The sequence below is a fragment of the Squalius cephalus genome, assembly GCF_949319135.1.
Source record: "Squalius cephalus genome assembly, chromosome: 15".
Classification (NCBI taxonomy): Eukaryota; Metazoa; Chordata; class Actinopteri; order Cypriniformes; family Leuciscidae; genus Squalius; species Squalius cephalus.
Window position 1 is genome coordinate 24,986,453 of NC_137136.1, and position 12,341 is coordinate 24,998,793.

Consider the following 12,341-nt stretch of genomic DNA (forward strand, 5'->3'; position numbering starts at 1 on the left):
TAACAGTGTTTCATGTGGACTTTAAAAGCAATCAATCTCTGAAAAACAACAACAACATGACTCTAAAGAATGAGCTGTAGCATTAAGTATTACACTCAAAGACATGTGTTCATACATCCATTTGTAAGTGGGACACACAGACCTTTATGAATTTCACGCAATTACATCATGACCCAATAGTCCCTCAACACCCTCCAAACTTGAGTGAAATAATTTCCTTAAATTTCACACCACAGCAAATCTCGCTCGCAGATAACGAAGGGCAATATGTAGAGATTTAGCTGGCTGTGTTGTTTTATGTATTTGGACCCCTGTCCTTGAGCTGGTCTCTCTGCAACCGTATCTGGTGGAAATTAAACATTTAACAGCGTTCAACAAACGGCAGGCACGCAGAGTCGAGTGAGGAAAATAGCAAACGGAGAAGTTGGGCATATCTTAGAGGCGCAGTTACACTGTGCACTGCTGCTATGCAATATGGATGCCTTCACTGTAATGTAGTTCCTAGACCCCGTCTCAAAGCTACAGTAAAAGAAAGTTCACCTCCGTCCATGGAAGAGGTGCATTAATGCACATACAGTCTCTCGGAGGAAAAAAACTAGAAAGAAGTCTGAAGTAGAATATTCTGACGCAACACTAATAACACAGCAGCTCCTCCAGAGTCCCTGGCCCCTATCGTAACTCTTTGTGCTGGAGTCTGGTGGTCTGGCTTCGTGGAGGCTTTAGGTAATGAACTATAGAGCTGGCACTCGCTAGAGCAGGGGAAATGACTGACAGCTGCTACAGGGCCTTGTCAAAAAGGCATAGAAAATGAAACTAAAAAACACCAGCCTGAGGTTTCTCAATAAGAATTTAAATTCCACAGGACAAATACGCTCCGTTGTAGGCGAGTTCGTGCTTTTTCGAATACACACAGCCAGTGTATTTCCACTGAGGTCTGAGTAAGATGCTTTAGGGATCATCTGGCTGCGGTCGAGGGGAAGGGGTTTTGTAGGCTGCCCTGACTAGATGGACTACAAATTACCCGAAACTAAACGTACCAGAGCACATTTCTCATCCGTCTGCATGCACACACAAACACATTTTGCGCTTTCTTGTGACCAGGGCAAGTCTACAGAGCACTACCCAGTGCAACTCCATAACCTGACCAGCCAAGGCTCCAAACTAAAAGAAAATGACTGGGTTAAGCACAGTGTGAAAAGCCCTGATGATTCCCGAGTTATCGGCATTCTAAACCCTACTTTTAACCCTGGGATAAAGAAACATTTCGCTCGTGCAATTTAGAAGTAGGGTTCAGATTGCTTTAAAATCGGGTTATGAAACCCTGCTCTGTGAAAAATACCAGAAATGACCTACTACTTTTGCAGAGATTCTGAAGTGCGCATTAGATAGGCACTTTACTATTCCATGAGGTCACAGAAGAGGATTTGTGAATGAAGGTAAAGCGACACAACTGATGCCATAGGTCACATGACAGTGATAACATGACAGATGTAGTATGTCTGAATTTCATTAATACTACACACATTCAAACTATGTGGAACATACAGTAGTGGACAAAAGTGATGTCTGGAGGGGATTGGTTTGGTAATTTGTTTTTAATGACCCTACAAGTGTATATATATATATATATATATATATATATATATATATATATATATATATATATATATATATATATATATATATATATATATATATATATATATATATATATATATATATATATATATATATATATATATATATATATAATAGTTTAGTGATTTGAACTATATATATATATATATATATATATATATATATAGTTATATATACTTGTAGGGTCATTAAAAACAAATTACCAAACCAATCCCCTCCAGATTTCTTTTAGATAATTTTTTTTTTTTTTGTGTGTGTGTCATAACGCAATGAAACATGCCAAATTGTTCGGACATAATTTTTGGACAAAATTTGACAGGCTGTCATACAAAGAAATGAACACAAGAGAACCAACTAAATATTAATATCTGATTATGTCGTATGCGTATGCAATGTATGCTTTTTATTTTTGCATAGTAAAATAAAACCTGTAGCTGTAGCTGTAGTTGTGTATATATATATATATATATATATATATATATATATATATATATATATATATATATATATATATATATATATATATATATATATATATATATATATATATATAAATAAATGACTCTAAGAACTACTATGCTATATGCTTATGACAATTTTTTAATACATTTGAATAAAGGGTGAAGAACTAAATTTTCGGAGACCGGACGTCACTTTTGGCCACTACTGTACTTTTTTAACGGTCGCAAAGTAAATTTCAAACCAAATGTAATACCTATTATACAGTATGCAATTTTGGACACGGTGCGTGTGCATTTACTCCAAGTCATAATTACCGTAATTACGAGATGTAAAAAGCGTCCACATTCTAGTACAACTCGTAATTACAACTTGATAGCTCCGACTTGTACCACGTGATCGTTGCACCACCTGACCACTGCCAATTAATTTTGGCATCGATAATCTTGCCATAGAATCAGAAATTCTGAGTCAGAGGAAGTGAACATCAGTGAGTATAATGTCACAGGTTGTCAACTCTCGTAATTATAGTAATTACAACATGGCGTGAACACAGCAATTCCCACTAACACTGTATGATGGATTAACAGTAGTTTCAGCGTTTGAGGTGAAAACACATCAATTAGAATTAAGACAGTTTCATTCTTACCTTTATAGTCCGAAAAGTCAATTCAGGAAAAACAACATTAGAGTTTTTATGTAAGCAGGTCGCATGCTGCGTATGTCCAATCAATGACACCACAATGTGAATTCATCTGAATGATACAATGTGATACATCAGCTTATATATGAATACCCAGTATTAATTGTTAACCCAGGTAAATTGTGAGAAGTGTGAAACGTGAATCAAGATGGATTCCGTTTACATGGGGTTTAGAATTAACCTGGGTTAACTATTCCTAGAGTGAACAGCCAATTGACACTTAAAATAAAACATTTAAGAATCAAATAAATTAAAGTGAACTCTTTCCCAGCTAATGACGAATTTTTCTGGCTTTCCATGTTTTCATTGTTATATGATAAGGGGAGCTATTATGCATTTTTTAAATAATACAGAATCTCCAGATCCAAAAACAAGAAAAGTCATAGAAGCATTGCTTACGCATATGTAAGCTAGCGTGATCATCAAACATTAAACTGCATATAAATCAAAACTGGGTAATGTTCCTAAATGAAATGTCAAACCCACAAAGAGGTGCAGTACTATGCAAGCTTTGGGGGTTATGATGGACTCAATCGACTCCATCTATGTTTTGACAATCGTTCTGAATCCGATCTGGACGTATTATTTGACAAAAAACATGATTTTCTCAGCTTTTTGTTCAAAATGTTGCCTTTTTTATGAAACTTACCCACATTCAAGTGTTGAGAAAAGCACTTATTTTTAAGCAGAGTATTGTGAAAATGATCAAAAATGCTGCCACTGGCTGGTAAATAATAATTTTAAAAAAACAAAAAAAACAATGGCAGGGAAAGAGTCAATTAAGTACAGAATCACTGAGTAAAGATTGTGGTTTGATGAATGGACATTTTACATAAAGTAGGTCATGATGATTTAAGTTATATAAACTAGGCAGTTTTCTATGAGGCTGCATTCAGCATAAATTAGTTACAAACTGATGCGGTCACTCTAAAGTAAACCATCCCGGATGAACGATTCCTGGTTTATTTCTAATTGGACAAAAGCAATGCCTAGCAATGCCCTAGCAACCATCCTGCAACCACCTAGCAATCATCCAGAACACCCTAGCAACCAAACAGCAAAAACTGGAATGTTTATTTCATTTTATTTATTTATTTCACTTTTTACAAGTACTTCTGACACCTCTAGTGAACAGACATACAAGTTGTCGCCGGAAAGCAGTCACACCGCTCCTGGTTAGGACACGGCGTAAGCCAGATACCCTGCCCAAATCGTGCCGCTCATCTATGCCATGTGTTCTGCCTGACTAACCTGATTTGATGCGCATAGGACTTATTCCGATGTATGTTTATATATAAACTTGCAGCTGCCTCCCAAACCCACACAATGTCAGACTTACAGGGGCTACGAGGTGAGGACAGCTTCTCACCAGAGATCTGTCCTCCAATCTCTGCCTCATTCTCTCTCACACACCTCTGCTGAGCTTCCCAGCTCGATTCTTGCCTCGGGCCATGCTCAAGCCAAACTTTACTGAATTTATGTATTTCTCCCAAATTCTCTCGCGCAACATCAGCAGTCAGTAACTCCATGCGGTAACAGGAGGTCAAACCTAAACTAGTCTACGTTCGCGGAAAAGTCGATGCACACCGACACAGTAACTGGAGATGGAGTGTTAAAAAGTTTAACATCTTTGAAGACAGTGAAATTACATAATTCCTTTAAAACAGATTTGCTGTCCTAAATACAGGAGAGTTTAGATTCTCACAATGCATCATTAACACAACTACATTCTTTTTAATGTTCTGATGAAAATGGGAGTGGTGGTGGTTATGCAAAACCCACTTACACAACACTAGAATGTTTCTATATGGTAGCTGAGTTGCTATGCGTTTGTTGTGATATGAGGAGTTTTTATGTGGTTGCTTACTGGCCAAATTCGTTTCAGGGGTCCGAGAGCAGTTTGCATGAATTCTGACAACCAAACTTTAAAGAGAACTAAAACTCATAACTGCACAAGTGAAGGCTCATTGGTAATGACAACAAAACGTATTGAATTTTATTCTATTTCAATTGTTTTTTCTACTATAAGATATAGAAATCAAACAATATGTACTGTAGTAAATATGCATTATTGATGCCAGAATTCAGCAAAGGATGGTTTATTGAACAAGGACACATGATTGTTTATCATTAAAACCAATTAGCAAAGGTGTTAAATATTCCTCGAATATTCAGTGTAATAGTAATCATCAATATAATAATACTGTACTGAATGCAGTAATACTGAAGGTTGGGTTCCACATACGTGTACACATGCATAGATAAAAAGGTACACTTTCAAGGCAAGTCAGAGAGAATTGGGTTCTTTCTCAAGGGGTCCGAGTTTAGTTCTCTTACTAAGATTCTTTTTTTTCTATTTTATCATCCCACTGGTGAAAAAGTCTGATCGCTAAAACAAATAGTGGTGTAGACAAATTGAAATTTACTATGTAGGGTTAGGGGGTTGTTCAAATAATGTACAGCAAGTATAAGCAATCGTAATTGTGATGATTGTCGTGGCAAAGCACCAACAATTATAGTCATCTCAGCCCTTATTGTCACTGGCATTTTGCGACCATCTGGGAAACAATTAAAGGAGTGCATTTATGTAAAATTATGCTGATTGGGCTCATTTTATAAAAAAATAATAATAATGAACATATTTCATAATGGAGTACAGGTGTTTTCTACAGCTAAATACACTCATTCAAGCCCATTTTGGATTTCTATGTGTGTGTGTGTGTGTGTGTTAGCAACAGAGATTACGTAAAGCTTACAGAGGTCATCTCTGTGTGGCTCCTTCTAACAACACGAGTGTCTGTTTGAAGGAGCAGCACACCTGGTCCTAAATAAAGGACTATGTAAATTGCCTGAGCCATGCAGGCCTTTCATTAGTGTGATCTCACTGTTTGAGCTCTTTCTCTCTCTCTCTCAGCATCAATCCATTCAGTCCCAGGCATAAACATTCTTTTATTCCAGCTACTGTGGTCTCTCCAAATCCAAAACCAGAGCTGGTCAAGACTAGGAAGATATGGAAGATGCTCAAAGTCGACATGGAACAGTATTTACAACACATTGCTTCTGTAATGACAACTTTTATATTACATTTTTCTTAGAAAAAAAAAAAATATATATATAATAATTTTACAAAAAGGCTTAACTAATATTTGAAATTCATGAAGTGCTGTTAAAATGTTTAAATTATATCACAGAAAGGACCGTAAACTTTTGTCATGGTTAATATATGTGCAAGCCATTACAGGTTGTAAAATATATTGTGGTGCACCCCCTCAAAAACGTAATATTTATGAATTAATCATAAATTTAATACATTATATTATATAATTGCTTATAACAAAAATTAAATAAATCAAAATAATGATTAAGATGTGTACGTTTAATTGTTTGCCGTTGTTTTTTTTTCCTTCAAAATATATTAAACCAGCATTTTTTTTCTTTATCGTGGACACTCTTTTTTCAATTTGTAATTGCATTACATGTTTAACATGTTTCAATCCAAAGTTGTGAATTTAACCTATGCGCAAAATTGGAATATCGCATAAAACATTTGCAAATAAGGCAAATGCAGTTTCCATCCAGTGAGCCGAAGAGAACAAAATTGTCGCTTCCAAAGTCTGTACCACTTTGTCGACAGACTTTGCTCAGACATTTCAGAACAACCAAAACAACATTTCAGATGCTGTGCAACGAGATCGGCCCGCTGGTTGGTCCAGTTATGTCGTCCCATCACAGAGTCACATGACTTTTTTTTTAAATTCGCATCAAGGAATTTATTTAGCAAATGTATTTCCATCGTAGTTTATATGCATGTGTTCTTATCGGATTTTTTTTTTTATCTGACTCAATTGAGTTTATGCACATTTTTAGAATACCCAAATCCCATAATGCGCATAAAAATAGGTGGATGGAAATATGGCTATTGAAATCATCCCCATTGAGGAGGCTTTCTGATTGGAATATGAAGATTCTCAAGAACATATTCCAATGGAGACTTATTCTTCAAATATATCTCTATTTTCCATTATTGCCATAATCTTAACATTAACTGTAGGGATGCAGGGGATTTTTTTTTTTTTTTTTACTATTTTGACAAATATTGAACATTTTGATTCCAAATGGTTCCTTATAATTTACTTATTATAGCACCACCTGATGAAATAGACGAGTGTGCCCCTTAATAGTGGAAGAGACTATCATACCAAGTTTGGGGTTTCTGTACTTTTCTCATTTTCACACTTTTAGAAAAAAAAAAAAAAAAAAGATTCTCTGAACAAATAGGGATCAAGCATCTTTGAATAGTTAAAAAGTTATTTAGCTACTGGTTAACAGATTATGCACAGCCTAAGCGACATCAGCTGAAAAAGACAGTCATTTCAGAGGCGCATTATATTCTGCCGAAAGATTACTAAGACAAACATTTGAAAACACTGGAAAAATGTGCACAATGAATCGTACACTATAAGACCAGCAATGTGTATTATGAAAGTAAATATAGTTCATTTTCATTTCATGTAGACCTAAAACTGAACTTTTCCAAAAGAAAAAAAATCTGAATCACATATAGCAGTGTTTCTCAGCCGGTGGGTCGCGACCCAAATAGCGAAGAGTGTAGTTAAAGAAACGACAACAACAAAAACTAATTGTAAAGGTTTTTTTTTCTGATGCAAGACTCATTTTGAAAGACGTGCGGTAACGCTGTTGACTCTTGTCAGGCGTAGCTTAAGTAAAGCGTGCCTGAGAAAAACGCTTTGTCTGATGAGATGTTGTCAGTCAGTTTCATTATTCGAACATTATTTTCATATCCCGTTATAATATAAAAGTCTCTCACATCAGAAAAACACACTTTCCTGCCCTGATGTTATACTTCGCTTGCAGTGCATACTCTTCAATTGTGAGCGCAAATGCTGGCGGGTTTACTATACATATATACATCACTTTACTATACATATATAAAAGAAAAAGAAGTTACGAGCATGCAACATTTGTCAATTGTCAAGTCATGAAATTACCAAAAAGTACCAATAAATTGCATAACTGGTACGTAGTGTGTTAGCTGGGAAGGATTTACATGCAGGTGGTCAGTCTATTCGTTAGGATCAGTGTTCATGTTTCATGTTAGTATTGTGTAGTTCCCGTAGTAACTAGTTTCCATAACCTTAACCCAAAATAACATTTTATTTTCTGTGTGGCATTTTCTGTTTTTTTAATGACTGTGGTTGCTCATATCAACTTACTGTTTGTAAGGGAAAATTGGGAAAATGTGGGTCCCATGGCCAAACACCACTGACATTTCACATTGATAAGCCCTCAGTAACAAAGTTACCTTCATGATCAACACGCTCCATGATGATGGTCCCCAGGGAGATGCATATTGAATGGCTGTTTGTGACCGATTAGCATCTTTGCTAAACGCGAAGACGCGTGGAGCCATTGAGTGTGTTTGATTACGGAACGACAGAGATCAGAGGCAAAAACACATTGGCATAAACTGCATCATAGATATTCAGAGTCATAGAAGGGTCAGTGCGCTCTGCAGAGAGGCACTACAGGCAGAGCTAATAGGGAGGGGATGGAATATGCACAGTATGTGTGTGTGTGCGTAATAAATATTTAATGGAAGAGTAGTGTGATGCCCAGTTGCAGCCCAAGGCTCTGCTACACGCCACTTACAGTGAGCACAACCCTTTCATCATCCATGCACACGGAATCGCGCGCGCGCGCACACACAATCGCGCACGGCTCTTCCAGCTGCAGTCTGACCTGAAAACCTGTCTGCATGCTGCTCTGGCTGTCTTTCTGAATTAAGAGCACTCTCACTCTCGATTGAGCACACAATATTCTCTGGCTAGCTCTGTTACTCTCATCTTCTCGGTGTGTGTTATGCACTTCTTACCCTCCCCCAACCTTCTACCATCATCACCTCCTGGCCTTTTTTCTCCTTTCTCTCCCTCTAAATCCCCATCCCTTCCTCTCTCTCTCTCTCTCTCTCTCTCTCTCTCTCTCTCTCTCTCTGATGTCTTGTTTCCTGAGCTCAGCTCTCTCTGAATCAGCAGAGGTTCTCAAACAGGTCAGCACAGCGAGGCATTACAATTACTGCCTACATCAGCCTCACACATGGATTTATTACCGTACTCGCACGACGCTAATGTTGGGGAATTGGCGGAATTGAATTAACCCCCGTTTCTTTCATGGCTTTCCAAAAGATGTGCCGTTAATGTTTGCGGGGTGTAATTAGCAAGGCAGCGTCGGGAAGTCACACCGGCTTCTGGCTGTTGCCTCGGCTCCAATCGTGTCGCTGTCAGTCTAGACCTGCTTTAGAGAGAGTGATCAACTGCACAGCCTGGTGGCAGTGCTGCTGGGAAGAAAAAGAGAGAGGGAGAGAGAGCAAGGGAGTAACAGTGCTGGAGGGCCAGCTCTCTCTCTGATTACTGAGCTTATTACTGCGAGGAACTAGACTTGCTTATAAGCTTTGTATCCTAGAATAGAGGTGCATTTTTCTTTCTCTCCCGGGCTTCTTTTCTCTCTAGTTGTGTCCCAAATTACACACTATACACTATGAACGTAGATGTATACACTACACGGTTGAGTACGTAAGTACATAGTGAATGAATTTTATACAGTTACAGTTTTATACAGTTTCAGTTTGAACACACTGACAACTCACACTATTTATACACACTGTCACACAATTTACGCTATAAAACAGCATAGAATAGTGCTTAAGTAGGTGAAATTGGGACGCACCTTTTGTTTCTCTGCTTAATGTTTAACAGTGTTTGCACTGAGTTTGTTAGGGGTTGCACTGATATTGACATTCTGATTGATGCTGATAACTATTATCATGTTATGCCGATAAATGGACAATATTATCATATAATATTAAAATTGTTTTGTCAACCTTTGCTATACAAATAATTGCATACAGTGGTCGTAAATGTATTTTGACACTTGGGTCATGAATAATCTCTGAATGTTGTTGCATTAGATACAAAATATCAAAGTAGCGTCTACAAACAAATTATTCAAGAGTTTTACACAGTAACCACAGTTCATCAAATTAACTAGGAAAATGTCCATAAAGTTTGATCCATAAAGTGTCCAAATAACTTGAACAATAATGTCTAAACTTCATAAGCGTCTTTGTGATATTTTGCTTAAAATGCCATGCCACGTTTCTGTAAAATACATACTTCTTGGTTTGATATTTTGTAATATAATGCAGAGATTTTCAGGTGTGGATTAGGTGTCTAAATACATTCTGCCACTGTATATCACTATATATAAAAAATGTAAACATTGAAATAGTGTATTATAAATATATTTTTTAAACAATTTCATAATCAAATTAATTTTAATCATGAGTTGGGTATTTACAAGAATGTTTGTGCATGTGGTCTGAACCAGACACACACGTATACATATATACACTTTGTGTGTGTGTGTGTGTGTGTGTGTGTGTCCAGACGTCTTCACTAATACTAAAGGCCAATTCACACTACACCAACAGACTCAGACAACATGGCGACAGTCACCAGATTATAGCACGTCACTTATCAGACAATTCTAATTACGATTCAGCATGTTCAATCTGCAAAAACAAGCTCCGACAGACACCATCATACTCTGACAGGGGTAGCACACTGATCCGACAAAACTCGACAAAGTGTCTTTTGTCGACTTCAGTGTGAGCTGGCCAAAAAAACAGATATCAGCTATTGTGTAAAGCCAGTCATTTTGACCAACACAATTTTTGCATACAATTTACATCAGACGGTCAATGGGGTGTTCTGTCTGAAGTAGAAACAAGAACTGCTTGTGAAGTTTAGAAAGTTGCTGATGGATCAAAAACGAAATGTTTTTAATGAAAGTGAAACAGTCAGCAGCTGTTGATCATTACAGGCCATCAGTTCTGAATCGACCTTGAAAGTTCAATGGAATGAGATGAACTCCAGGAAGAACTACTTCAAGCAGCTGAGAATCTAAATTTAACCAAAAAGTGATGAGACAAAAAAAACAAAAAAAAAACCCTCAAATGCTGCCTAAGCAGGTTGGAGAAGAGGGCTAAAATTGGGCACATTCACTAGAGGGCAAAACTTTTGCCAAACGTTGGCAGCTGACCAGCCAGAAAACAACAGTAGCTGTAGAAGCGCCAGAACAGCTAGAGAAACTTTCACTCCCAACTTTTTCCTTCCGAATGATACTTTATTTCAATGCTGCAGACCAGGGGTTGTCGGCAACACAAGCTGTAACTCCTAAACTGTCTTCTTAATGGCAGATCTTCCCCTGCTAATAAAGGAATAATGAGGGAGTCTGTATGGTGCTCGGTCCCCTGTGGAAGAGAAGCTCTCAGCACTCACAATAAACACAGTCTGTTCAGACTGGAGATGATCAGTTTGATGTCTGTCTCCACGCAGATGGTTCCATTCTCAAACAATGCAGGCCAGCGTGGTTAATTGCTACTGAGACGACCGGAGGTGCGGTTACGTGAGCATTTCTGCTGCAGGTGAGTGAGTGTTTTTGTGTGACAGGACTGACTGACGAACAAGCGTCGAGCGCCCTTGACTCGCGGCATGCGAATGATGCCTATAAGGGCTGGGGGAGGTTGGTTATCAGACAGATCCCCCCGCCCCCATGCGCACATATTCACGCACACACTAGTGCGCGCACTTACACACACTCTGCGAGGACAGTGTAGCAGTCTTACCCCTTCCCGAAGGCACCTCATTAACACGGTGTAGGCGGCAGCAGGAACGACCCACAATCCTCCTGGGCGCTCTTTCTTCTCTTCCTGCAGGGGAAGGAAAGAGAGTATGTGTGTGTGTGAGCGAGAGAGAGAGACAACTATTACAGAGACTCATTGGGGGAACAATTAAAAGCAGTAAAATGCAGCCACCATCATAATGAGGCTAAATAAATAAAGTCCTGCGACAGTAAATAAGACGCCAGGCTCAGGCAGGTACAGGAAACACAGCTCAAGTGAGAAGCAATGATCGTGTCAATTAGAGGGAGAAGCGGAGAATGCTGCGAAGCAACATCCCGCTCTCATTTAACTTCTAATGCTTGCGTTCAGCACAGCGCTGAGACTGATCGTCGACATCAACAGCAGCTCGTGAGCAAGACCTTCGTACAAGTCAAGGCCTGATTTGGATTTCTGTTTATACAGTATGTAGCTGCATCATGCTGTGTGAAGTAGGCTGTTATAAATTTGAAAGGAAAAAAAGATTACATTTTATATACGGTAGAAATTTGACAAAATGAAAACCCTCTAAAGTATCCTCTCTCAAATTAAAATTCATGAGTGTAAACAGCTTTATAATTCGAAACAAATAACTTTCACATAAATTAACGGAAGGTTATTAAAATGCACAATTAAGTAAACCGTAAGTGGTTAGGTGTGAACAGCTAAATTAATATGAGTCAAAGTAAAACTGTCAAAGAGTTCATTTAGTTTTGTTCAAACGTCAAAAAAAAAAAAAAGATTTTAAAATCATTTTGCATTATAAAAAGCATTCATGAGCTCAAGGCTGCATTTACAGTACCA

General features: G+C 37.9%; 1 protein-coding gene across 6 annotated transcripts in view; it reads right to left on the reverse strand.

Annotated features, from left to right (window-relative positions):
• Positions 1-12,341, reverse strand: part of ulk4 (unc-51 like kinase 4) — a 210,911-nt gene that overhangs the window by 160,262 nt on the left and 38,308 nt on the right. For 5 of the 6 annotated variants that reach the window (XM_079894053.1, XM_079894051.1, XM_079894050.1 and 2 more), the window contains exon 19: positions 11,505-11,588. The exons of the other annotated variant lie outside the window; for it this stretch is intronic. In XM_079894053.1, coding sequence (XP_079750179.1) covers positions 11,505-11,588 — 84 coding nt within the window. The remainder of the gene's footprint in view (positions 1-11,504; positions 11,589-12,341) is intronic. 6 annotated transcript variants of the gene reach the window in all.